This window comes from Acinonyx jubatus, chromosome E4, assembly GCF_027475565.1.
Source record: "Acinonyx jubatus isolate Ajub_Pintada_27869175 chromosome E4, VMU_Ajub_asm_v1.0, whole genome shotgun sequence".
NCBI classification, from domain to species: Eukaryota; Metazoa; Chordata; class Mammalia; order Carnivora; family Felidae; genus Acinonyx; species Acinonyx jubatus.
In genome coordinates this window covers 42852409-42879114 of record NC_069395.1, presented here as the reverse complement: position 1 = coordinate 42879114, position 26706 = coordinate 42852409, and the positions used below count along the sequence as shown (strand labels likewise).

Below are 26706 nucleotides of genomic sequence, written 5' to 3'. Positions count from 1 at the left end.
CTGTCTGGTTTGGGAATCAAAGTAATGCTGGCTTCATAGAATGAGTCTGGAAGTTTTCCTTCTCTTTCTATCTTTTGGAATAGCTTGAGTAGGATAGGTATTATCTCTGCTTTAAATCTCTAGTAGAATTCCCCAGGGAAGCCATCTGGTCCTGGACTCTTATTTGTTGGGAGAATTTTGATAACTGATTCAATTTCTTCGCTGGTTATGGGTCTGTTCAAGTTTTCTATTTGTTCCTGTTTTGGAAGTGTGTGGGTGCTTAGGAATTTGTCCATTTCTTCCAGGTTGCCCAGTTTGTTGGCATATAAATTTTCATAGTATTCCCTGATAATTGCTTATATTTCTGAGGGATTTTCATTCATGAATTTATCTAGTTGGGTCATCTCCCTTTTCTTTTTGAGAAGCCTGGCTAGAAGTTTATCAATTTTGTTTAATTTTTCAAAAAACCATCTCTTGGTTTCATTGATCTGCTCTACAGTTATTTTTTTTTTTTTTAGATTTTATATTGTTTATTTCTTCTCTGATCTTTATGATTTCTCTTCTTCTGCTGGGTTTGGGGTGTCTTTGCTGTTCTTCTATTTCCTTTAGGTGTGCTGTTAGATTTTGTATTTGGGATTTTTCTTGTTTCTTAACATAGGCCTGGATTGCAATGTATTTTCCTCTCAGGACTGCCTTTGCTGCATCCCAACGCATTTGTATTCTTATATTTTCATTTTCATTTGTTTCCATATATTTTTTAATTTCTTCTCTAATTGCCTGGTTGACCCATTCATTCTTTAGTAAAGAGTTCTTTAACCTCCATGGTTTTGGAGGTTTTCCAGACCTTTTCCTGTGGTTGATTTCAAGTTTCATATCATTGCAGTCTGCAAATGTGCATGGTATGATCTCAATTCTTTTATACTTATGAAGGGCTGCTTTGTGACCCAGTATGTGATCTATCTTGGAGAATGTTCCATTTGCACTTGAGAAGAAAGTGTATTCTGTTTCTTTGGGATGCAGAGTTCTAAATATATCTGTCAAGTCCATCTAATCCAATGTATCATTCAGGGCCCTTGTTTCTTTATTGATCCTGTGTCTAGATGATCTATCCATTGTTGTAAGTGGAGTATTAAAGTCCCCTGCAATTACCATATTCTTATCAATAAGGTTACTTATGTTTGTGATTACTTTTTTTATATATTTGGGGGCTCCCATATTCAGCACATAGACATTCATAATTGTTAGTTCTTCTTGATGGATAGACCCTGTAATTATATAATGCCCTTCTTCATCTCTTGTTACAGCCTTTAATTTAAAGTCTAGTTTGTCTGATATAAGTGTGGCTACTCCAGCTTTCTTTTGACTTCCAGTAGCATGATAGATAGTTCTCCATCCCCTCACTTTCAGTCTGAAGGTGTCCTCAGGTCTAAAATGAGTCTCTTGTAGACAGCAAATAGATGGGTCTTGGGGTTTTTTTTTTATCCATTCTGATACCCTATGTCTTTTGGCTGGAGCATTTAGCCCATTTACATTCAGTATTATTATTGAAAGATATAGGTTTAGAGTCATTGTAATGTCAGTAGGTTTTATGCTTGTAGTGATGTCTCTGGTACTTTGTAGTCCTTGCAACATTTCACTCACAGAATCCCCCTTAGGATCTCTTGTAGGGCTGGTTTAGTGGTGATGAATTCCTTCAGTTTTTGTTTGTTTGGGAAAACCTTTATCTCTCCTTCTATTCTGAATGACAGATTTGCTGGATAAAGGATTCTCGGCTGCATATTTTTTTCTGTTCAACACATTGAAGATTTCCTGCCATTCCTTTCTGGCCTGCCAAGTGTCAGTAACTAGATCTGCCACTAGTCTTGTGGGTCTTTGTAACTTAGAGCCTGTTTTATCCCTAGCTGCTTTCAGAATTTTCTCTTTATCCTTGTATTTTGCCAGTTTCACTATGATATGTCATGCAGAAGATTGATTCAAGTTACGTCTGAAGGGAGTTCTCTGTGCCTCTTGGATTTCGATGCCTTTTTCCTTCCCCAGATCAGGGAAGTTCTCAGCTATGATTTGTTCGAGTACACCTTCAGCCCCTTTCTCTCTCTTCTTCTTCTTCTGGAATTCCTATGATACAGATATTGTTCCGTTTGATTGCATCACTTAGTTCTCTAATTCTTCCCTCATACTCCTGCACTGTTTTATCTCTCTTTTTATCAGCTTCCTCTTTTTCCATAATTTTATCTTCTTATCCACCTATTTTCTCCTCTGCCTCTTCAATCCGTGCTATGGCTGCCTCCATTTTATTTTGCATCTCATTTATAGCATTTTTTAGCTCATGGCTATTTCTTAGTCCCTTGATCTCTGCTGTCCTCTATTCATTTTTCAAGCCCAGAGATTAATTTTAGGACTATTATTCTAAATTCTTGTTCCGTTATATTGCTTAAATCGGTTTTGATCATTTTGTTAGCTGTGGCTACTTCCTGGACTTTCTTCTGAGGAGAATTCTTCCGTTTTGTCATTTTGGGTAATCCCTGGGGTGGCTCCAAACTGCAGGGCACTTCCCCTGTGCTGTCCAGAGTAACTTGTGTTGGTGGGTAGGACCACAGTTAAACCCGATGTCTGCCCCCCAGCCCACCGCTGGGGCCAGAGTCAGACTGGTGTGTACCTTATCTTCCCCCCTCCCAGGGGCAGGACTCATTGTGCAGTGGTGTGGCCCCTGTCTGGGCTACTTGCACACTGCCAGGCTTGTGGTGCTGCTTTGATGGGATCTGGCATATTAGCCGGGGTGGATCCACAAGGTGCACAGGGGCAGGAGGGGCAGACTTAGCTCACTTTGCCATCAGTGGTCTCTTGTGGGAGGGGCCCTGCAGCACCGGGAGGGAGACAGACTCGTCAGAGGGATGGATCCACAGAAGCACAGCATTGGGCGTTTGTGTGGTGCAAGCAAGTTTGGTGACAGGAACTGGTTTCCTTTTAGATTATGGCTGGGGGATGGGAGAGGGAGATGGCGCTTGCCCTCGCCTCTATTCCCCGCTGAGCTCTGTCCTTCCGGGACTCAACAACTCTCCATCCTGGTGTCCTCTCACCCTCCCCAGTCTCAGAAAGCAAAGCTGTTGACCTTTAACATTCCAGATGTTAAGTCCCACTGGCTGTCAGAACTCATGGGGTCCTGCCCCTCCACTTTTTCAAGCCAGACTTCGGGGGCTCTGCCTTGCTGGGCGGGCTGCCCCTCCACCACCCTGGCTCCCTCCTGCCAGTCCTCGTAGTGCACACTGCCTCTCCGCCCTTTCTACTCTCTTCCATGGGCCTCTTGTCTCGCTTGGCTCCAGAGAGTCTGTTCTGCTAGTCTTCTGGTGGTTTTCTGGGTTATTCAGGCAGATGTGGGTGGAATCTAAGTGATCAGTTGGATGAGGTGAGCCCAGGGTCCTACTACACCACGATCTTCCCCTCTGAGTCCTCTCAGCTTTTTAAAAAAGTTTATTTATTTATTTTGATACAGAGAGATAGAGAAAGAGAGTGAGCATGAACAGAGAAGGGGCAGAGGGAGAGAGAAGTTCCAAGCAGGCTCTGCACTGTCAGCATGGAGCCTAACCTGGGGTTCAATCCCTTGACCCTGGGATCATGACCTAAGCTGAAATCAAGAGTCAGATGCTTAACCAACTGAACCACCCAGGCACTCCAATAATCACTGGCTTTGATTTACAGTGAGAGATGTGCAACTATTCCTCTCACCTGAATGCTTAAAGACCATTGTAGGGTTATTAATTGGCCTAATTTCAATATTGTTGTGTCTCAGGGAATAAGGGGCCCCAAGAAGAGGGAGAAAGATGAGGGAATGGTCAGTCATTAGGAGTAGTCAGAACACACACAACACTCATCAGTTAAGTTTGCCATTTTATATGAGTGAGGTTTGTGGTACCCCAAAACACTTAACAACAGTAACATCAAAGATCATTGATCATAGATCACCATAACAAATAAAATAATACTAAAAATGTTTGAAATATTTTAAGAATTACCGAAATGTGACATACACAAAGTGAGCAAAAACTGTTGGAAAAATGGTGCCAATAGACTTGTTCAAAATAGGGTTGCCATAACATTCAATATATAAAAATGCAACATCTGCAAACATAATGAAATGAAGCACAATAAAATGAGTTACACCTGTGTTAGAAAACTGACCCTAAGTTTCTATGGGTAGGCAAAACACAGAATCGCCAATATAATATTGAATGAGAAAAACAGAAGACTAACATTGACTGACTTCAGGATTTACTATAAAAAAACTTACTGTAAAGCAACAGTAACCAAGACAATGGGGTATTGGTGAAAATAGATCAATGGAAGAGAACAGAGAGCCCAGAAATAGACCCACATGAATATAACCAACTGATCTTTGACAAAAGAGCAAAGGCAATAGAATGCAGCAAAGATAGTCTTTTCAACAAATAGCACAGAAACTGTTGAACATCCTCATGCAAAAAAAAAAAAAAAAAAAAAAAAAAATCAGTGCAGACAGACACCTTATACCCTTCACAAAAATGAACTCAAAATGGATCATAGACCTAAATGTAAAATGCAAAAATTTTAGACTCCTAGAAGATAACATAGGAAAAATCTAGATAATTTTGGATTTGGCAATGACTCTTTAGATACAACAGCAAAGGCATAATCCTTGAAAGAAAGAATTGATAAGATGTACTTCATCCAAATTAAATATTTCTGGTCTATGAACAACAATTAGAATACTAGAGAAAGCAAGAGAACACTTACAAAGTAACATATCTCATAAAGAACTGTTGTTCAAAATATTAAAAAACTCTTAAAATTCAACAATAAAGAAACAAACAAACTTATTAACAAATGAGCCAAAAACCTTAACAGACACCTCAGCAAAGGAGTATATACATAGAAAATAGCATTTGAAAAGATGCTTCACATTGTATATCATCAGGAAAAAGCAAATTAAGCAACAATGAAATACCCCTAAACACCTATTAAAGTGGCCAAAATTTGCAAAATTGACAACTCCAAATGATGATTGGGGATGTCAAGCAACATAAATTCTCTTTCATTACTGGTGGGAATGCAAAATTGTACAACCACTTTGGAAGACAGTTTGGCAATTCTAAATAAAACTGAACATACTATTATTGTGAGATCCAGCAATTGTGCTTCTCAGTATTAACCCAAAGGAATTAAAAACTTATGACCACACAGAAACCTGTATATGGATGCTTATAGCAGCTTTATTCATAATTGCCAAAACTTGAAAGCAACCAAGATATCCTTCAGTAGATGGACAGATAAATAAACTCTGGTACATTTAACCAATGAAATATTACTTAGTTCTAAGAAGAGATGGGCTATCAAGGAAAAATTAGACATGGAGGAAGCTTAAATGTATATTTGCCACGTATATGTATATATACCATGTATATATACCATGTATATTATCATGTGAAAGAAGACAATATTATATGATTTCAATTTATATGATATTCTGGAAAAGGCAAAACTATGGAGACAGTAAAAATATTAATGGTTGCCAGGGGTTGGCAGTATGGAGAGGTGTGAATATGTGGAGCTTATTAGGACTTTTAGCGCACAGAGGTTTTTTAGGGCAGTGAAAATACTCTGTAGGATATGATAACGATGAATACATGTCATTATACATTTTTCAAACTCGTAGAACGTACAACACCAAGAGTAAACCCTAAGGTAAACTATGGATTTGAGTGATTATAATTTGTTAATGTAAGTTTATCAATTTTAACAAATGTAGCACTCTGATGGGGCATGTTGATGATGTGAGAGTGCAAGTGTTGGGGAGGAGGGCATATGAGAATCTCTGTACACCCTTAATTTTTCTGTGAACCCAAAACTACTCTAAACAAATAAAGTCTTTTTTTTAAAAGCATACTGGGAAAGGGGCACCTGGGTGGCTCAGCTGGTTAAGCATCCAACTCAGTCTCAGCTCAGGTCATGATCTTGCAGTTCGTAAGTTTGAGCCCCACATTGGCTCTGTGCTGACAGCATGGAGCCTGCCTGCTTGGGATTCTCTCTCTCTCCCTCTCTGCCCCTCCTCCTCCTCTCTCTCTCTCTCTCTCTCTCTCTCTCTGTCTCTCTCTCTCTGTATCTCAGAACAAATAAACTTAAAAAAATAATCATTTAAAAAATTAAATTTCTCTTTTAAAAAAAGAGTACTGCGAGCAAGGAAGTCTGAGGAAGACACATGTGGATGGATCTATGAGAGTAAGCATAAAGAATGAAAATCTTTGTGTTGTGTCTTTTTAAAAGTTTATTTATTTATTTTGAGAGACAGAGTGTGTGTGAGCACAAGTGGAGGAGGGGCAGAGAGGGAGAGAGAGAATGCCAAGCAGGCTTTATGCTGTCAGCACAGAGCACAATGTGGGGCTTGAACTTATGAATGATGAGATCATGACCTGAGCCGATGTCAGGAGTCAGACACTCAACCAACTGGGCCACCCAGGCACCCCTGTATTGTGTCTTAAAGCCCAATAATAAACAACCACTGTGAAAGAGGCACTAAACAACCAAGTAGACAGAATGACTTGGACAGTGATGTCAGCAAATTTCTGCCATAATCCACCTTAGTGCTGGCACAATGAACTCATGAACAGAGTAGCTAGATGTCAGAGATAGAGGTTGTGTATGGAATCAGTGGCATAGGCCCCACACTCACCAAAGCTGATTTAGTTACCATTGCTGCCAAATGTTCAACTTGTCAGCAACAGACACAAATGTCAAGCCCAAGTATTTCAACAACCCTTATAGAAAACTAACCACCAACTTGGTGGCAAGTTGATAACACTGGATCACTTCTATTCTGGCAAGGGCATCAATTCATCTTGACTCGAACTGACCAGAATTCCTACTTACAAGGTCTCAGTCAGCATTGCTATCAGGGGGCTTATAAGATCCCTGAATGAGATCCCACATAACATTGCCTCTGACCAAGGGATACACTTACATCCCAGGGGGTTGACAACGGACATTTGATGATAGGATCCACTAGTTCTATCAACTATGAGAGCTGCTGGCCTGGTAGAGCAACAGGACTGTTTTTTGAAGGTGTAGCTGTGAAACCAGCTTGGATATGATCTTAGGAAATGGGACATCAACTTCTAGGATAAACTGAAGACCATTATAAGTTGTTGTGTCTCCAGTAAGTAGAATACACGTGTGTGGAGGAAAAGGATAAAGGTAGTAGTAATCCATTTACCATCAGTATAAGTGATTTAACTAGGGAAATTTCTAATCCTTTTAACTTTAGGTTCTGGGGTCTAGACCAGAGCTGTCCAATAGAAATACAACGTGAATCACACATATAATTTTAAATTTCCTAGGAGTCACATTAAAAAGAATAAAAGAAAAAGGATGAAATTAATTTTAATTTTATGTACTTTATGTACCTATTCGTATCAGACACATTTCAAGTGTTCAATGGCCACATGATGCTAGTAGCTCCTGTACTGGACAGTGCCAGTCTAGAGATCCAGGTTCCCAGAGCGGGAATGCTTCTACTAGGGACCCAGAAGGCACTTAATCACTTTAAGCTCCTTAGGCCAAGAAGCTAGCAGGCAAGCAAAGAAGTTACTGTACTGACAGGGTAATTGACTATCATCAGGGTCATCAGTAACAGAGCAGGGGCAGAGAATTCATTAGGCACTCTTGGTATTCTGCTGCCCAATTTTAGTGATTAATTGTCAAGTGCAGCAACCACAGCCTGAGAGGTCATGATGACCAGGGGCTCAGGTCCCTCAGAGATGACAAGGATGACATGGAGGTCATCCTTCTTGGTAAGCCCCCCAAGATCAGCAGAGACACTAGCTGAGAATAAAGGGACTCTAGTTTGGGTGACAGGGGAGGAAAAGAGGAGTACTTGTTGTTGTCTCCAGACAAGCTGTAGTAGTGTGAGTCAGCCCTTCTAGTATAAGCTCCCTGGGAAAAGGAACCAACTAGAATCCTGGAATATCTGTTCAAAGATGGGGTGAAATTTCTATACAAAGCAAGCGGACAGTAGAGGGTGGTGTGACACATAGCTCAGATCCCCCTTTTAGGACCAAAGCACTCACTTCCCCAGCTGTCTGAGGTGTTGGCTGCAGAGAGCTGATAGTTGAGGGCCCCTCTGGGTATTGTCTCAGCCAAAGAGTGCTGACTGAGGTTATAGCCTTCCCACAGGCAGCCAAATCTCTTTTGAGTCAATTAGAAAGGAAAAACAAACAAACAAACAAACAAACAAACAAACAATCCCTATTTCAGTGAGGGACTACTCCAAAGGGCCATCTTAGCTTTAGAGCTTCATCTATGGGATCTGCTGAGGCCTACTGTAACTGCCCTGCACTTCAGCATCTACCTTCACCAATTTTGCTTTCTTCATTTCTTTAAAGGTGTTATGACTAAGAACATACACCAACAAACCTCCTTCCAAGCATCTCCAACTCCAAGAAATTTGTTAGAGGACACATGTGCATTATGTAAAACACCAGGGTGATAACTAGGTAAGAAGGTAGGAATTAACAGTTTTCATCACCACCCCCATTCATTTATAATTGCATGCCAGTTTCATGATGCCCTTTGGTGGCTGTGTAGGAGAGAAAAAGACATGGTCATTCTCTCCTGACCATCCCTCATTTCAGAAGATGCATGGCTCTTCTCTTGGCATATGCTTCTTGAGGTTGGAGACTCTCAAACCTATCTCTGAGTTGTAAACACTTACCTACTTTAGGTGCTTTTTCACAATATATTTTATAGTCATCACTGATCTTCTGTATGGCCATCTTTGGATACTTATAGCAGAGTTCCCCAAAGGACATTTTCTCTAGGTCTATTAAGTAGGAAAGAAAGGTATAGAGTCTGATTGCCCACTCTAGCTCAAAGATTTATACACTTTTTATTGAAGGTATTACCTTTAAAATGCTAGTTAAGTAGGACAATAGTATTTTCTTTTTTTATGTTAACAGTTTAATTGAGGAACACAGGAAATGATGATTGGTCTAATTTATTTTACTATCTGTGCCCCTTCTGGTAAACAGCTGATAGAAAAATTTTTTTAAATATGAAATTTGTTGTCACATTGGTTTCCATACAACACCCAGTACTCATCCCAAAAGGTGCCCTCCTCAGTAGTTATCACCCACCCTCCCCTCCTCCCTACCCCCCATCAACCCTCAGTTTGTTCTCAGTTTTTATTTTTTATTTTTTTTAATTTTTTTTCAACGTTTATTTATTTTTGGGACAGAGAGAGACAGAGCATGAACAGGGGAGGGGCAGAGAGAGAGGGAGACACAGAATCAGAAACAGGCTCCAGGCTCTGAGCCATCAGCCCAGAGCCTGACGCGGGGCTCGAACTCACGGACCGCGAGATCGTGACCTGGCTGAAGTCGGACGCTTAGCCGACTGCGCCACCCAGGCGCCCCTGTTCTCAGTTTTTAAAAGTCTCTTATGCTTTGGCTCTCTCCCTCTCTAACCTCTTTTTTTTTTTTTTTTTTTTTTTTTTTTACAATAGTGTTTTAATGAAATGTTTACACAAGGAATACAAGTTCCCCAGGCCAAATTAGAAGCAAGGAAATATCACCTTGTCTTCTCTCTAGACTGAAAGGATTCTTCCCTTCTTGGGGACACCTGACCCATGGAGATTTCCTGCCTGAGGGATACTAGGGTAACTGAGATATGACTTTGAAGTAAGTACTAATTGTTAACAGATATACAAGAAGTAATTCATCCAAATGAGTATTGATCCCTTCAAAGCAGCCATGTGCTGTGAATTGCAAATGTATTTCAAACATTCTACCATTGCTTCAAAGAATTTGGCACACTTAGGGATGATATATTTCAAATAACGCGCTAAGACCTTTCTCTTTCTTGGCTCTGCCTTTGGGAATTACTTTAAGAATTAACAGCTCACGTGTCTGAATATCATTAACAGTTGCAAATCATTGTCCCTTGAGAGTAAATTATTTTTTCTAGAAATAGGCATACACCATTTCTAGTCATGCATAGTGAATTGAGAGGAAATACCTCTTTTGTATCCAAAATCAGATGAGACAGGAAGACTGAGACATCAAGGAAGTTTTAATCATGTACTGGGCAATAGATGCACATTAGCAGCACCTTGCTTCCTACCAACATGAAAACAATCATGTTGTGAGTTTTGAGATTTAAAGTAAGTCTAATCTCACATAGTTCTCCAGGAACTCTGTTAAGGCAGTCCAGTATTTTCTGAAGGTTATAAAGGTGGAATCTAGAAGGAATACTGGGGTGTGGACTCACAAATGTCGGTTGTCCTTATGTCAGTGTTGTCACTGTCATCATTATCATCTATCAGCCAGGGAACTATGGCTGTAAGTTGTAAGCACAGTATATCATTCCTGCAATAGATTCAGGTTTCTAGTTGTGGACCAATCCCTCCCTTGCTGACCAACCTTGGACAAGTCTTCCCACTTCTCAGAGACTCATTTTCTCCATATGAAAGCTGAAAGTATTCTAGTTCTGGTGCTCTGTGAGTTTATGGTGCAGCCTGAGTGGAGGCATCAGCCTACCTGGGAGTCAGGGCTCTGGGTTGGGCAAATGTACAGGAGGCCTTTCATCAGGGCCTTGCATTTCAAAAAAGAGACTTGCATTTCAAAAAAGCAGTGGTGGAAGAAGTCATGATGTGTTCTGGGGGAGAGGGAAGAGGAATCACCATGGAGAGTACTTCTCACTCTTCTTAGCCATCCCTGGCACTCCAAGACCACCAAAGGAATGCCTATTGCTCAGTATGTGTATGGTGATATTTATCAGCCATCCTTTCTTCCACTTTTTTCTTGATTTCTGAGATACATTCTGGAATGTTCAGGATTTAGAAAGAAGGTAAAACTATGATATGAAACAGAGGGCTTGTTCATGCTAGATTTAAATAATTCATGCCCAAACATGGCTCTGAGAGGCAAGAATTTTGTATATGGAGTGCACATCAAAGTTTTATAAGAGTTGAATATTACATTTTTTAGTGTAATCTAATAATTACTACTTATTGAATGCTTGCTTGCTGTGTAAAAGCATTGCCTTCAATCCCCTCAACAATCCTACCAAATAGGGGCCATTATCTCCACTCCTTAGTTGGTGAAATGAGTCTCAAAGAGATAAGTAACTTGTCCAGGCTCACAGAGCAAAGGAATTATGGAATTGAATTTCCAAAATTTTTGCTTACTATTACTGAAAAGAATCTATTCAAAGTCCCCCACACCCACCCCCAAAGCCAGGCTTACAGACCAAACTCACAGGTGTTTGTACTTGGCTCTAACTGTTTGTTTTTCTAGGTCATGGTGCCCTCCATTCTCAGGAAGTAGACCCCACCTACAAAATATTCTTCTCTAGCCAGACCACAACCCACATCCCACACAAGTCTCAGACGAAGCCCCTCAAAAAGCCTGCCACCTCCTGCTCTCCCTAAGAGTTGACCCCCTTCCCACAAGCCCACCATGGGTGCAGCTGAAACCCTCTCACATCCTTCAAAACCTTTAAAAGGCCCAGCCCAACAGAAACTCAGGGCTGACATCTGTCTTGATGTGTGGCCCCTCTCCCTTGGAGAGTAAATAAACTCTGTCCTGCTTATTGTTCTACTCTTTGTGCAATTCTTTGCTGCCCACATCACCAGCCACCCTGCTGTGTTTTGAAAAGTGTAGGTCATGTGGCACCTCGGAGGCTCAGTGGGTTCAGTGTCTGACTCTTGATTTCAGCTTAGGTCTCAGGTCATGATCCCAGGATCTTGGGATTGAGCCCTGCGTCAGGCTCCTTGCTAAGCATGGAGACTGCTGAAGTTTCTCTCTCTCTCTCTCTTCTTCTCTTCCCCCTCCCCTACTCTCTCTCTCTAAAAAAAGTGTAGGTCATGAATCAACACCATGTCAAAAAATTGTCATCACCAGGTTTTACAAAACTAAATAGAATAAAATATTCTAATATAGTATATTAGAGTATATCATCTTATATAATAAGGGTAAGTATTGCTTTGAGAAAGTATTTTCCACATATATGCACGCACATATATGCAAGTATATGTTCCCTGAAGTCAAATGTATTTATTGCGGATCGAAGTTTGAGAAATACTGCAGAATCCTGATGGCCTCAGCATAGATAATTAAAGCAGTTTGTTCAACTTTGATATTAATGGCTAACATTATTGGACTTTTACTATTGCCAACCATTGTGGTAGTCAGCTTTCATAGATGACATTGGGTCATCTTCACAACAAACCTATTACTATTAGTCCCATTTTAGAGACAAGAAAACGGGATTAAAGAGAGGTTAAATATATTGCTAAAGTTTACAGTCACTAGCAGAGTTAGGATATAACCCAGACCTCTGGGACAGTGGAGACTTGTGTTCCTAACCACTCCTCTTCACTGCCTGAGTGGGCTGCTGTGTTATGTTAGGAGAGGGGAGTAGCTATTAAAAATATATTCACAGAATTTCTTGGACATGACTCTGAAGGAGGTGTGGTAAGGTGGAACATGCTTATCAGACATAAAAAAAAATGAGGTATTTTATAACTGAGGTGATGCTTTGCTGACTCGCCAAACTTGAGTGCTCTGGGTCCCTTCAGGGTTAGTAGAGGCCAGTCAGTCAGTAAGATCCTGGCTCTGCCACTTACTGTGTGACCTTGGGAAAGTCACTTATCTTCTCTGTGCCTCAGTTACTCAGTATTTACCTCACAGGTTATTTGAATATCAAATGGGGTAATCTTTGCATTGCACAGTACTGATGTGCAGGAAATAATCACTAAATGTTAAATATTAATATTTTGAAGTTGTCTATATGTTAGGGCAAAAAAAAAAAAATATGATGACTGCCCTTACCTGCTTGAAGCACCGGAGACTTTAGTTCTACCTGGAGAGACCCGCCTTGTCTCAGGTCCTCAGTAGCTATCTTTTGCCACTGCAGAGAATCCATTTTCTCCATGTTAGCCAGACCCTGGCTTAGCTCCAGGGATTCCTCACACCTCTTATAAAGAAGAATGTTCTCTTCTTTGCTTATAGATCCTTTTTTATGCCATTTGTCTCTGATGAACTTGGTCTGAGTCTAAGAGAAGGGAATTGGGGCAGATAGCATTTGCTATAAGAACTAGACCAGAAGCAAGATTTGTAATAGCCCAGTCCTCCTGTGCCTCCTTGTCAGGTAAACTTATGTTGATTGCTTTCATTTTGTTAAGAACCATTGCTCCTTTACACGGCAGCCCCTACCCTCTTCTAATGAAACCCATTTATACAAGGGAGAAATTCTATACGAATGTGACTTGTTCAAAGTCAGCTATTGCACTTGAGTCTTTTTCCTTGAGAGACCATGTCAACTCCCAGTTGCCTCTGGGAGAAATAAAAGTTTCCTTTACTTCGACAAGTAAGGCTTTTAAGAGAGAAGTGGTTCTTTTTTCTTCCTAGAACCTCTTGATTCCTCCCCAACTCAAAGTCCCTCCTACTGTAAAAATGAGAAACCAGTAGTCCTCTTCATCCAGGAATTCATCATACCAGGGACTGAGCATCTGAAATCCAAACAGAACAACAACATGATGAGGGGATGCACAGTTTGCTGCATCTCTCATGCTAGTGTTCATGTGGGAGAAGAGCAGGTTACAGATTCTGGATTCTCTAATACGGAGATATAATCTAACAGTAAGCATTAGCCATGAACAACCAGGAGGCAACCTTTATCTCTCTGAATATGGCAGCTTGTGCAGTCTTTCTCTGAATCTCAAAAAATGATACTTGATATTTACTTAAGAAAAGATAGAATTTGGAGGGGCAAGATGGTGGAACAGCTTGTATGCTTTTTTTTTTTTTTTTTTGCATCTCTTGTCCATGAAATACAGCCAGATCAACACTAAACCATCCTGTACACCTAGAAAACATACTTGAGGATTAACACAACAATCTGCACAAACCTGAACCCCAGAACTCAGCAGGTATGTGGCATGGAGAGGTGAACTGGGAAAGAGAGAAGCCACAGAGGGCAGGGAGCTGTTTTTGCTTGTGGAGAGAGGATGAAGATGGGGGAAGGGAGTACAGGAAAAGCACCCCCCACCCCGCGCCAAAAGCAGCTGAAGAGAAAGTGGAAAAGTGGAAACAGCTACAGGGACTGAACAAAAAAGGGAGAAAGGAGGAAGGAGAGGGTTTAAATTCCATTAAGACTCTTTAAACAGGGGGAGAGCAGAGTCTGAAACTCCACAGCTCTATACCTGGCAGTGCTCTGGAGGGAAGGGTGAATCCCCAGGAGCAAAAAGCAAGGTCCAAGGGGTCCTTGGGCCAAATGGGGAGAGGCGGTTCCCCTGCTGGGAGGACATTTGGTAGAGGCTCTGCAGCCACCCCACAAGGAAAGATCCCAGTGGACCCTGGAGAACAGCCACGTTTGATGGTGCTGAAACAAGGACGTTAAGGGTGAAGCCTGGTGCCAGATGTGTGTTGTAATTTACCATATCTCTGAACTGCTGCTGCTACATGATCGCGTGAACTTTTTCTGGGGTGGCTGGCACCTAGCCACAGTCTGGGCATTGGCAGCAGCATGGTCCCATGAACATTCCTGGGGGTAGGAGGGCACCCAGTCATTGCTCAGTGAGACCCTCCCCCAGAAGGTCTGAGTGGGTCAAAGCCTCAGTCCCACAGAAGTGATGGGTTGGGAAACACAGCCACATCTGAGATAAAACTCAGGAGGGAGGGGTCACCTGGCAACCTGATGGCTTGGTCATGGACAGTGTAAAAGCAGGAGTGGATGGAAGCCACATACAAAGAACAGGTGTGCAATTGCTGATCAAGGAGAACAGAGTTCCGATACTAGAGACTGGGTAACTGGGTGACACCATTTTCACCCCTCCCGTGAATGCACAAAAACCTACAAGTGCCACAGCAATCCACCCAGTAAGCTAAGCAGCGCCATCCAGTGGAGAATGGAGATGTTACACTAAGCCCTGCCCAACTGGGCCAACCTCACTATTCAGGAACACCACAAGTTTCTCTGCCTGCTTAGTTTATGGACTATAAAGTGCTTTCTACTTTGACTTCTAGGGGAAACTGATGCAATTTGAATTGTATTTCAGTCTGTTTGCTGGTCTGTCTATTCAATTTTTTTCTTTTTCTTTTCCTTTCTTATTCTTGAATATGGAAAAAGAAAAAAATATTTTTATTTTCAATTTTTATTAAAAATATTTTTCTTGGGGCACCTGGGTGGCTCGGTCGGTTAAGCAGCCGACTTCGGCTGAGGTCATGATCTCGTGGTCCATGAGTTCGAGCCCCGCGTCAGGCTCTGTGCTGACAGCTCAGAGCCTGGAGCCTGTTTTGGATTCTGTGTCTCCCTCTCTCTGACCCTCCCCTGCTCATGCTCTGTCTCTCCCTGTCTCAAAAATAAAAGGTAAAAAAAAATAAATAAATAAAAATATTTTTCTTTAATTTTTTTCTGCTATATATTTTTTTGTAAATTTTTCAAATTATATTTTACTTCCACCATTTCATTTTATTCTATTTCATTGTATTCATTTTTTCAAATTTTCAAATGTTGTCCCTTTTTCTTCATTTCTTTTGTTTTCAAATTTTCAAACGTTGTCTTTTTTCTTTTTTTCTCTCTTTTTCTCTCTTTTTCTTTTTTTTCTTTTTCTTTATCTTTTCTAATTTTTCCCTTTTTTCTCATCTCTATCAAACTCCTTTTAACAACCAGACCAAAACACACCTAGGATAGCATCGTTTATTTGATTTTTTTGTGTGTTGTTTTTAATATTTTAATTTTAATTTTTTAACTTATTATTTCCTTTTCTTCCTTCAAAATGATGAAATGAAGGAATTCACCCCAAAAGAAAAGCAGGAAGAAATGACAGCCAGGGACTTAATCAACACAGATACAAGCAAGATGTCTGAACCAGAATTTAGAATTACAATAATAAGAATATTAGCTGGGATTGAAAACAGATTAGAATCTCTTTCTGTGAGATAAAAGAAGTAAAAGCTAGTCAGGATGAAGTACAAAATGCTATAACTGAGCTGCAATCTCGAATGGATGCCATGGCATCAAGGATGGATGTGGCAGGGCAGCGAATCAGCAATATAAAGGACAAATTTATGGAGAATAATGAAGCAGAAAAAAAAGGGAGACTCAGGCAAAAAAGCACGATTTAAGAATTAGAGAAATCAGTGATTCATTAAAAAGGAACAACATCAGAATCATAGGGATCCCAGGAGATGAAGAGAGAGAAAGAGGGCTAGAAGGGTTATGTGAGCAAATCACAGTGGAAACTTTCCTAACCTGGGGAAAGACACAGACATCAAAATCCAGGAAGCACAGAGGACACCCATTAGATTAAAACAAAAAAAAAAAAAACCCTGACCATCAACAAGGCATATCATAGTCAAATTCACAAAATACTCAAGCAAGGAAAGATTCATGAAAGCAGCAAGGGAAAAAAGTCCCTAACCTACAAGGGAAGACAGATCAGGTTTGCAGCAGACCTATCCACAGAAACCTGGCAGGTCATAAAGGAGTGGCAGGATATATTCAATGTGCTGAACCAGAAAAATATGCAGCCAAGAATTCTTTATCCATCAAGGCTGTCATTCAAAATAGGAGAGATTAAAATTTTCCCAAACAAAAATGAAAGGAGTTTGTGACCACTAAACCAGCCCTGCAAGAAACTTTAAGGGGGACTCTCTGAAGGGAGAAAAGATGAAAAAACAAAACAAAGCAAAACAAAACAAAAAAAAAAAGCAACAAAGACTAGAAAGGACCAGAGAACACCACCAGAAACTCCAACTCTACAGGCAACATATGGCAATAAACTCATATCTTTCAGTACCATTCTAAACGTCAGTGGACTAAGTGCTCCAATCAAAAGACATAGGGTAACAGAATGGATAAGAAGACAAGATTCATCTATATGCTGTTTACAAGAACTAAAGACACCTTCAGATTGAAAGTAAGGGCATGGAGAACCATCTATCATGCCAATGGTCAACAAAAGAAAGCCAGAGTATCCATACTTATACAATCTAGACCTTAAAATAAAGACTGTAACAAGAGATGAAGAAGGGCATTACATCATAATTTTAGACCAAGACCTAACCATTGTAAACATTTATGGTCCAAATGTGAGAGCACCCAAATATATAAATCAATTAATCACAAACATAAAGAAACTCATTGATAATAATACCATAATAGTAGACTTCAACACACCACTTACCACAATGGACAGATCATCTAAACAGAAAATCAAGAAGGAAACAATGTCTTTGAATGACACACTGGACCATATGGACCTGACAGATATATTAAGAACATTTCATCCTAGAGCAGCAGAATACACATTCTTCTCCAGTGCACGTGGAACGTTCTCCAGAATAGATTACATACTGTGACACAGATCAGCCCTCAACAGGTACAAAAAAGATTGGGATCATTCCATGCATATCTTCAGACCACAATGCTATGAAACTTGAAATCAACCACAAGAAAAAATGTGGAAACATAACAAATACTTGGAGAGTAAAGACCATCCTACTAAACAATGAATGGGCTAACCAAGAAGTTAAAGAGGAAATCAAAAAGTACATGGAAGCCAATGAAAATGATAACACCACAGCCCAAAACTTCTGGAACGCAGCAAAGGCAGCCATAAGAGGGAAATATATAGCAATCCAAGACTTCATAAAGAAGGAAGAAAGGTCTCAGATACACAAGCTAAATTTATACCTTACAGAGCTGGAAAAAGAACAGCAAATAAAACCCAAAACCAGCAGAAGACAAGAAATAATAAAGATTAGAGCAGAAACCAATGCTATCGAAACCAAAACAAACAAACAAACAAACAAAAAACCAGCAGAACAGATCAATGAAACCAAAAGCTGGTTCTTTGAAAGAATTAACAAAATTGATAAACCCCTAGCCAGTTTGATCAAAAAGAAAAAGGAAAGGACCCAAATAAATAAAATCAAGAATGAAAGAGAAGATCGCTTCTTGGCCTTTTGGCTAAGATCAATGAAAGAGGAGAAATCACAACCAAAACAGCAGAAATAAAAACAATAATAGAATATTATAAGCAATTATGTGCCAATAAAATGGGCAATGTGGAAGAAATGGACAAATTCCTAGAAACATATAAACTACCAAAACTGAAACAGGAAGAAATAGAAAATGTGAATGGACCAATAACCAGTAAAGAAATCGATTTTGTAATCAAACATTTCCCAAAAAGCAAGAGTCCAGGGCCAGATGGCTTTCCGGGGGAATTCTACCAACATTTAAAAAAGAGTTAACACCTACTCTCTCGAAGCTATTCCAAAAAATACAAATGGAAGGAAAACTTCCAAACTCTATGAAACCAGCATTATTACCTTGATTCCAAAACCAGACAAAGACCTCACTAAAAAAGGGGAGCTATAGACCAGTTTTCCTGATGAACATGGATGCAAAAATCCTCAACAAGATATTAGCGAACCAGATCCAACAATTCCTTAAAAAAGTTATTCACCACGACCAAGTGGGATTTATACCTGGGATGCAAGGCTGGTTCAATATTCGCAAAACAATCAATGTGAAACATCACATCAATAAAAGAAAGGACAAGAACCACATGATCCTCTCAATAGATATAGAGAAAGCATTTGACAAAATACAGCACCCTTTCTTGATAAAAACCCTTAAGAAAGTAGGGATAGAAGGATCATACCTCAAGATCATAAAAGCCATGTATGAAAGACCCAACACTAATATCATCCTCAATGGGGAAAAAATGAGTTTTCACCCTAAGGTCAGGAACAAGACGGGGATGTCCAATCTCACCACTGTTATTCAACATAGTATTGGAAGTCTTAGCCTCAGCAATCAGACAACACAAAGAAATAAAAGGCATCCAAATTGGCCAGGAGGAGGTCAACCTTTCACTCTTCACAGATGACATGATGCTCTGTATGGAAAACCCACAAGATTCCACCAAAAAACTGCTAGAACTGATCCATGAATTCAGCAAAGTTGCAGGATATAAAACCAATGCACAGAAATAGGTTGCATTCCCATACACCAATAATGAAGCAACAGAAAGAGAATTCAAGCAATGGATCCCATTTACAATTGCACCAAAAACCATAAAATACCTAGGAATAAATCTAACCAAAGACGTGAAAAATATATACACTGAAAACTATAGAAAGCTTATGAAAGAAATTGAAGAAGACACACAAAAAATGGAAAACTATTCCATGCTCCTGGATAGGAAGAACAAATATTGTTAAAATGTTAATATTACCCAAAGCAATCTACATAGTCAATGCAATCTCTATCAAAATAACAGCAGCATTCTTCACAGAACTAGAACAAACAATGCTAAAATTTGTATGGAATCAGAAGAGACCCCAAACAGCAAAGCAATCTTGAAAAATAAAAAGAAAACCAAAGCTGGAGATAAAACCAAAGCTGGAGATCCCAGACTTCAAGCTGTATTACAAAGCTGTAATCATCAAGACAGTATGGTACTGGCACAAAAACAGACACTCAGATCAATGGAACAGAATAGAGAGCCCAGAAATGGACCCACAAACGTATGGCCAACTAATTTTTGACAAAGCAGGAAAGAATATCCAATGGAATAAAGACAGTCTGTTCAGCAAGTGGTGCTGGGAAAATTGGACAGTGACATGCAGAAAAATGAATCTGGACCACTTTCTTATACACAAAAGTAAAGTCAAAATGGATGACAGACCTAAATGTAATACAGGAAGTCATCAAAATCCTCGAGGAGAAAGTAGGCAAAAACCTCTTTGACCTTGGCCACAGCAACTTTTTACCCAACACATCTCCAGAGGCAAGGGAAACAAAAGCAAAAATGAACTATTGGGACCTTATCAAAATAAAAAGCTTCTGCACAGTGAAGGAAACAATTAGAAAAACTAAAGGCAACCAACAGAATGGGAGAAGATATTTGCAAATGACATATCAGATAAAAGGTTAGTATCCACAATCTACAAAGAACTTATCAAACTCAATACCCAAAAAACAAACAATCCAGTGAAGACATGGGCAAAAGACATGAATAGACACTTCACCAGAGAAGACATCCAGATGGCCAACCGACACATGAAAAAATGCTCAGCATCAGTCATCATCTGGGAAATACAAATCAAAATCACAATGAGATACCACCTCATACCTGTCAGAATGGCTAACATTAACAAATCAGGCCACAAAGATGTTGGCAAGGATGCGGAGAAAGAGGAGCTCTTTTGCACTGCTGGTGGGAATGCAAAATGGTCTGACCACTCTGGAAAACAGTATGGAGGCTCCTCAAAAAATTAAAAATAGAACTACCCTATGACCCAGCAATTGCACTACTAGGTATTTATCCAAGGGATACAGGTGTGCTGTTTTGAAGGGGCACATGCACCCCAGTGTTTATAGCAGTGCTATCAGCAATAGCCAAAGTATGGAAAGAGCCTAAATGTCCATCGATGAATGAATGGATGTGGAAGATGTGGTATACATGTATATACATGAGGAGTTTAAGATACAAAACAGATGAACATAAGAAAGGGAAGCAAAATTAATATAAAAACAGGGAGGGGGGAAAACATAAGAGACTCTTAAATATTTAGAATAAACAGAGGGTTGCTGGAGGGGTTGTGGGAGGGGGGATGGACTAAATGGGTAATGGGCATTAATGAATCTACTCCGGAAATCATTGTTGTACTATACGCTAACTAACTTGGATGTAAATTTAAAAATAAATTAATTTAAAAATTTTTTAAAAACTGGAAAAAAAGAAATCTTCACATATCCTTGTTCTTTTCTAAATAAATTACCATCTCATCTGATTCTCAAATGGTCCTGAGAACCAAACATCTTCTTTTGAAGTGTCTTCTCCTCATATTTCCCGCTTGAAGACCCTACCCACCTGTGCAGAATATTTCATTAAATTAAAAGAAACAAACAAAAAACAGTAACAACAAAAAACCTATAAGTCAGTGTTCAACTAGGTGTATTTGGCTGTACTCTCACTTTCATTCATTAATTTATGTGACAAATAGTTTCTGAGGGTCTCCTATCTGTCAGGCATTGTGAAAATGACTGAGAATATACAGATCAATATGCTACAAGCATTGTTCCCAAGGAGCTCATCTTCTAGCATGATGAATAGCATAGGATAGCATGCTACAATATAGGTGTGAACAAAGTTCTCTGGGAGCAGAGAGGCAGGAACATTTTTTTTGTTTTCTTTTGAGTCCAGGAAATCCAGAAAGATTTCATAAAGGCAAAGAAACTTAAAAAGGAATTTGCATTTTGCAGGATAAGTAGGAACTTACCATAGGGAAGTTGAGTAAAGGGCATTCCAGGCAGTTGGAAGAACTTAAGCAAATGCACAGAGATTGGAAAGGACATGTTTGAAAATGGTAAGTACTCCAGCATCACTAAGCTGTAGCATCCTTCAAAGAGTACAGGGGTGGGGCAGTGGCAAAGGATAAGGCAGTGAAGATTGGATGGGACTACCCACTCGAATGCCTTAAGCAGTGTAGGCATTATTTTGCAGGGAATGGGTCACCAATAATAATTTTTAAATGATGTAATATTGTCTTTACAAACTGCCCCAGTCATGCTGCCAAAAGGTGAGTCTAAGAATACAAGTTTTAGTAATTTCATCAGATCTCCTGCGTTCCTGGGAAACAGGAGTGAAGTATATTCCTGAGAAAATTATGCTCTGTGATTGAATACTAGCAATACATAATGTAATATGAGGTGACTGACCAATGGATAAGCTCTAAATATATATGTTAAATATGAATAATAAACGTGTGAAATGAGTACCCTATTAAAATCCCTTCCATCTTAAAAGATTTATGACTCTAAAAACTGGTGAATAAGTGATCTAATTGGTATCTTAACAAACAATGCTTAATAGGGCACTTTCTATTAGAAGAAATAGTCAGATGTGCAGCAAAAAAATAGGAAAAAGTAAAAACATACTAAAACAATATCTAAACTTATAATTACATTTTAAAATTTAACCTACTATTATATATTTTTTCTATATATATTTTTGTTAGAATATATTAGGGTTTCCTTTAGAATTCAGTTTGTTCATCACTTGGTAAACTCTCCTGTCCCATCCTAAAAGCAGTACATAAAGGGACCAATAGTACAAATTTCCCAGTGTCTGTAGAACTCCTTACTCCCGTCATCTTCAGCACCTGCTCGCAATCCTCTCCTCTCTGGTTAAAGCAAAGGCAATTTTTAAGCCTATGCTCTGTCTTCCAAGTTCACATCCACTTCTCTACCTATGTCCTTTTATAGTATAGTATCCTTAATGTATCTATAAACTTATTAAATCCACAAATGCAATTACAAAATATGATTTTTTCCCAGTTTTCATTTTATATATGAGGACAAAGAGACCTAGGGATATTGAAGGATTTAGACTTGGAGTTTGTTCAATACCACATAGCCAAACAGTGACAGACCCAGGACTCTAAAAACCTTTCCTAGACTGTGTCTCCACATCAGTGAGTCAGAAGTCAGGAAATGGACATATCAGTGGGCATGCTATCAGCACTTCACAAAGGTTGATTGGATAATTGGAGAATGGTTGAAGAGCTGGATGAAAATCAGAATTCTCATAGAAACTAGTTGTCTCCAACTAGAAAAGATAGTCATGGTCAAGGACAAAAGAGGGGCCATTGCCAACTGGAACTTATTGGTTCAACAGATGTCTGTGGAGCATGAATACTATCAACACTATCAAGCACTGGATACAATACCCTAAGGTACTGTTCTAGATGCTGGGAAGACAGTACTAGTGAAACAGATAAAAATTTCTGCCCTCATAGGGAAAAAGAAAATAAGCAAAATAATTTTATGTATATAATATATGCATACATGTACATTTTAAGGATTATATGTGTATTACACAGACACTCATACAATGATGTATGTATGTAAGTATGTATGTATGTATGTATGTATGTATGTAAGATGGATGGATCTAGGTAATAATAAGTGCTAAGGAGAAAAGTATAATGGGAATGGGGTGAAATTTTATATGAAGTGGGTAAGGAAGGCCTCACTGAGATAACTTGAGCAAACAGCTGAAGGAGTGCGGGCTCATCTGCGTGAACATCTGCACATTATACACAGTGGGAGCACCACCATTGAGCTGACAGTGTGTCTGGAATGCCGGAGTGATGAGCACAGGGGCAGTGGAAGATGAAGCTAGAGAGGGGAGGTAGAGGAGAGATTATGTAGGCCTTGTCATTTTGGCAAGGACTTTGGATTTTACTGAAGACAGAAAGTCATCTGTTTTCAAGGTCCTCACTCACTTCCTTTTACTTATTTTCAGTTAAATTACACAATTTATGTTTCTGCAGATTCACCATGGCCAGTTGAAATGAGCCTGCTTAGGACCAAGGACAGATCCATAGGCATCGGTTAGGAGGCCACTGTAGTAATCCAGGTGACACTGGATGTGACATGGGCAAGTGTGGTTGTAACACAGAAAGAGAGGAATGCCAGATTCTAGATATATTTTTAAGATTGAGCCAATAGGAGTCACCAATAGACTACACGTGGGTATGAGACAGAAAGGTAAGTCATGGGTGATATCAAGATTTTTTAAAGGATTTTTGGCTTGTTCTTGGGAACTTGCATAGCTTTTTCCTAAGAGATCAACCAACTCTTCAATATGTGAAGAGTGATGTGAGTAATTATATCATTAACTCAACCAGCATAGATGACCAGATAGGAATTTTGTTCAGTCAGACATAATCTTCCAGATACTAAACCATTTCTGTCAGGTAAGGCCTACCTTGCAGATCTCCCTCTGGGCTCTGGGAATCCAGGGGTTTACATCCCCAGAAGGCAGCATCTCCTTCAGGCCTTCAATGGTTTGGGATTTTAGTGGTAGGCATGGACCAATCTGTTCATTCAGGTAGAGTTCACAAATTCTGTTGCCCAGCATGTGCTGAAAGACAGTATTCCCAGTCTTCCTGTTACTTATCAGGACACTGAGGAAATGGTGCAGGTCCTGCCAGAGGTCCAAGAGTTGGATCTCCACTTTCAAATTCTGCTTTTTCAGGTAGTGCCGGAAGGGACGCCCTGCACAGTCATCAGCACACAAGGCCCAGTGGGTGTACCCTAAGGAAATGCTTTGTTTGATGACTTTCTTGATTGTCATCTGGGGGCAGTGATTGATGCTAGGGGTGACAGTCCTCATGTGTGTAGAGAACGTTGTCTCAAAGAGGCCCTCCATGTGGAGGTGGCTCTTGGATTTCTTCTTCATGTTAGACTTCCCGGCACAGAGAATATCCTTTTCCTGGGAACTGATTATTCTCTCCTTTGAAGACGTCACTTTCAAGGAGGGCATTTGTGTATATTTGTATTTGTATGTGTCCTTAACTTGAGCACACATCTCCTGGAGGGGCGTAATGTTGGTTTCTGGTTTGGTATCTATTTCCAGAGTAGAGCCATGGTCTGTCAACTGCCACATCCTCCTCTTGGTCGTCTTGCTTGAGTACCTCTTCTGGGGGTAGTGGCACTTCTTGATGCTCATGTTTAGAGGGAGTTCTCCTATGTGAGTACAGCAAACACTGCATAGGCGAGTCTCATATTCCTGCAGCAGACCTTGGCATGATTCCACTTTGGCCATAATCATCCTGGCATGGGTGTAAAAGTTGGGGAGCCAATAGCTCTGAAGTTTGAACAGAGCCACTTTCTGCATGTGGCTCAAAATCTCCCTCCTGGTGGTTGATTGGTTGGGATGCCAGATGGATAGGTTCAGAAGGGACTCTGGAAATAATAGACACGAAGGATGAAAATGATCTAGTGGTAGTGATGATAATGATGTTGGGAGAGGTTTTTTGAAGTTTTCCAAATGTTATGTATAGCATTTCATTTGTTCTTCATGCAACCCTGGTGTATGGACAGGACAAATACATAGTAAACACGTTTTAGGGATTTTCTCAGGGAATGGTGACCCCTTTCTCTGATTACCTTCCCTTTCTCCCACATAAATAATACAGTTTATGGGATTCATTGAATTATTTTTTGGACAATTGGATGTTACCGTAAAGAAAAGCAAAATGAACAAGAAAATATGTTTAAGAATAGGAGGCATGTACCTATGAATGGGATTTTTCAGAGTCAGATCTACCTGGAGGAAAGGGTTTAGACTGGATAATTTGAAGGAGTCCTTACCAGCTCTGATTTTAATGTAATAAATTCTCAGTGATCTCTATCAATAGAGGAGTGTGACCAATCTCAAAACACAGATCTTCTGGAACATATTTATATTTGGGTCAGGAATGTCTCCTTAATTAATAAATAATTTTTGATGAATCTGATGTTCTAGAGTAGAGGCTGGCAAACGTGTAAACCTCAGCTTTGTGAGTTATATGCAGTCTCTGCTGCACAGTCTTCTTCTTTAGTCCTTTAAAAATACTAAAACATTCTTAGTCCACAGGCTATATGCACTGTTTTGCCTGTGAGCTCTAGTTTGTTCTAGGGAATCTCAGTTTTTAAAAAAGAGGTGCCATGCCATCTCAGAAGATGCAGGAGCTGTTTAATTATGCTGTCCCAATTCGTCTTCACTCCTTCCAGCCAACCTACACTGGTGAGTAATATCTCAGCAAGAAGCACATACCAGCCTAAGGACAACTGGACTCTTGCAACCCTTCCCTGTTAAGGGTTCCCATGACATCCCTGATACACAGAAAATGGAAAGGGTAGATGCCTACAAAATGATTGATTTTTTTGGTTACATCCCCCAGTGATTTCACTTCAGATATGCTTTATAATTCTTACTGATGTTCATGTTGCAGAGAGTCACTACTCTTGAGCCCTCCTGTAAATGGGTAGCCTTCAGCACAAGGAGGAGGGACAGATAGTGGTCTCTCATTTCCAGGTCCATCTCATCTATGCTCAAGATCTTCTCAGCAAGGATCCAGAAATCCACCAGCTCTTCACCTACAGATTAGACAGGGCAAGCACAGCGCTGCACCCCGATGTTGCCCCTTCTGTGGTTACATCTGGGTGTAGCAGCTAATACCACTCCCCACCACCAGCTTGCTCTATTGCCTCAAATAGTACCATTAGTCACTTCTTTGGTTTCAGGCATCATCCCTGTTGGGGCAGATGGAGGCATGGGGAGAAGGGACTTAATGGATAGGGACCTTGTGTGACTTTTGTCGTTGTGAGGAAAACTGTTACTTTAGAGAAAACTGAAAGACTGTGAGAATGGATCATGAGACACTTGAATTTATCCAAAACATGAAGATGAAAAGAAAAAAGAACATTTCCTATATCATGGACCCAGAAAAACCAGAAGAAGGAATAATAGAACCCAAAGATGCCAAAGACTACATTCCCTGTGTCACAACTTTGCCAGGGTTAAAGTCTGAGTGACATACTAAAAGATAGCCTGTCTAGTTCTTCCCTACCTGCTCCCTGGAAATCCAGGATTTCACCCTTAAACTAGGGCTTGTCCTTGGATGAAAACCAATGCTGCTGAACTGGAGTGTCAGCTAGTGCTGGCTGCTCACCTCCCAGTAGTCATCAACCACTGGACTCAACAGAACAGAAAGCAGTGCATGTGAACACTTCTGCTATAGGGATTTGTTTATTTATGTGTTCCTTGTGTGTTTCCCCACTATTGTGATAGCTTTATGAAGTGGAGATTTATGGCTCTTATTCACAGTGGCTTCCACACAGTGGTGCTCAACA

At 40.0% G+C, this 26706-nt stretch overlaps 1 protein-coding gene across 4 annotated transcripts in view; it reads right to left on the bottom strand.

Annotated features, from left to right (window-relative positions):
• Positions 1–26706, bottom strand: part of RGSL1 (regulator of G protein signaling like 1) — a 107897-nt gene that overhangs the window by 66931 nt on the left and 14260 nt on the right. For all 4 annotated transcript variants that reach the window (XR_008293063.1, XM_027074402.2, XM_015062873.3 and 1 more), the window contains 5 exons: positions 25789–25950; positions 23795–24774; positions 13451–13513; positions 12834–13056; positions 8717–8824 (listed from right to left, as the gene is read on the bottom strand). Coding sequence is in view for 3 of the 4 variants with exons in the window: in XM_027074402.2 (XP_026930203.2) it covers positions 8717–8824; positions 12834–13056; positions 13451–13513; positions 23795–24774; positions 25789–25950 (1536 nt within the window). In the remaining variant the exon portion in view is untranslated. The remainder of the gene's footprint in view (positions 1–8716; positions 8825–12833; positions 13057–13450; positions 13514–23794; positions 24775–25788; positions 25951–26706) is intronic.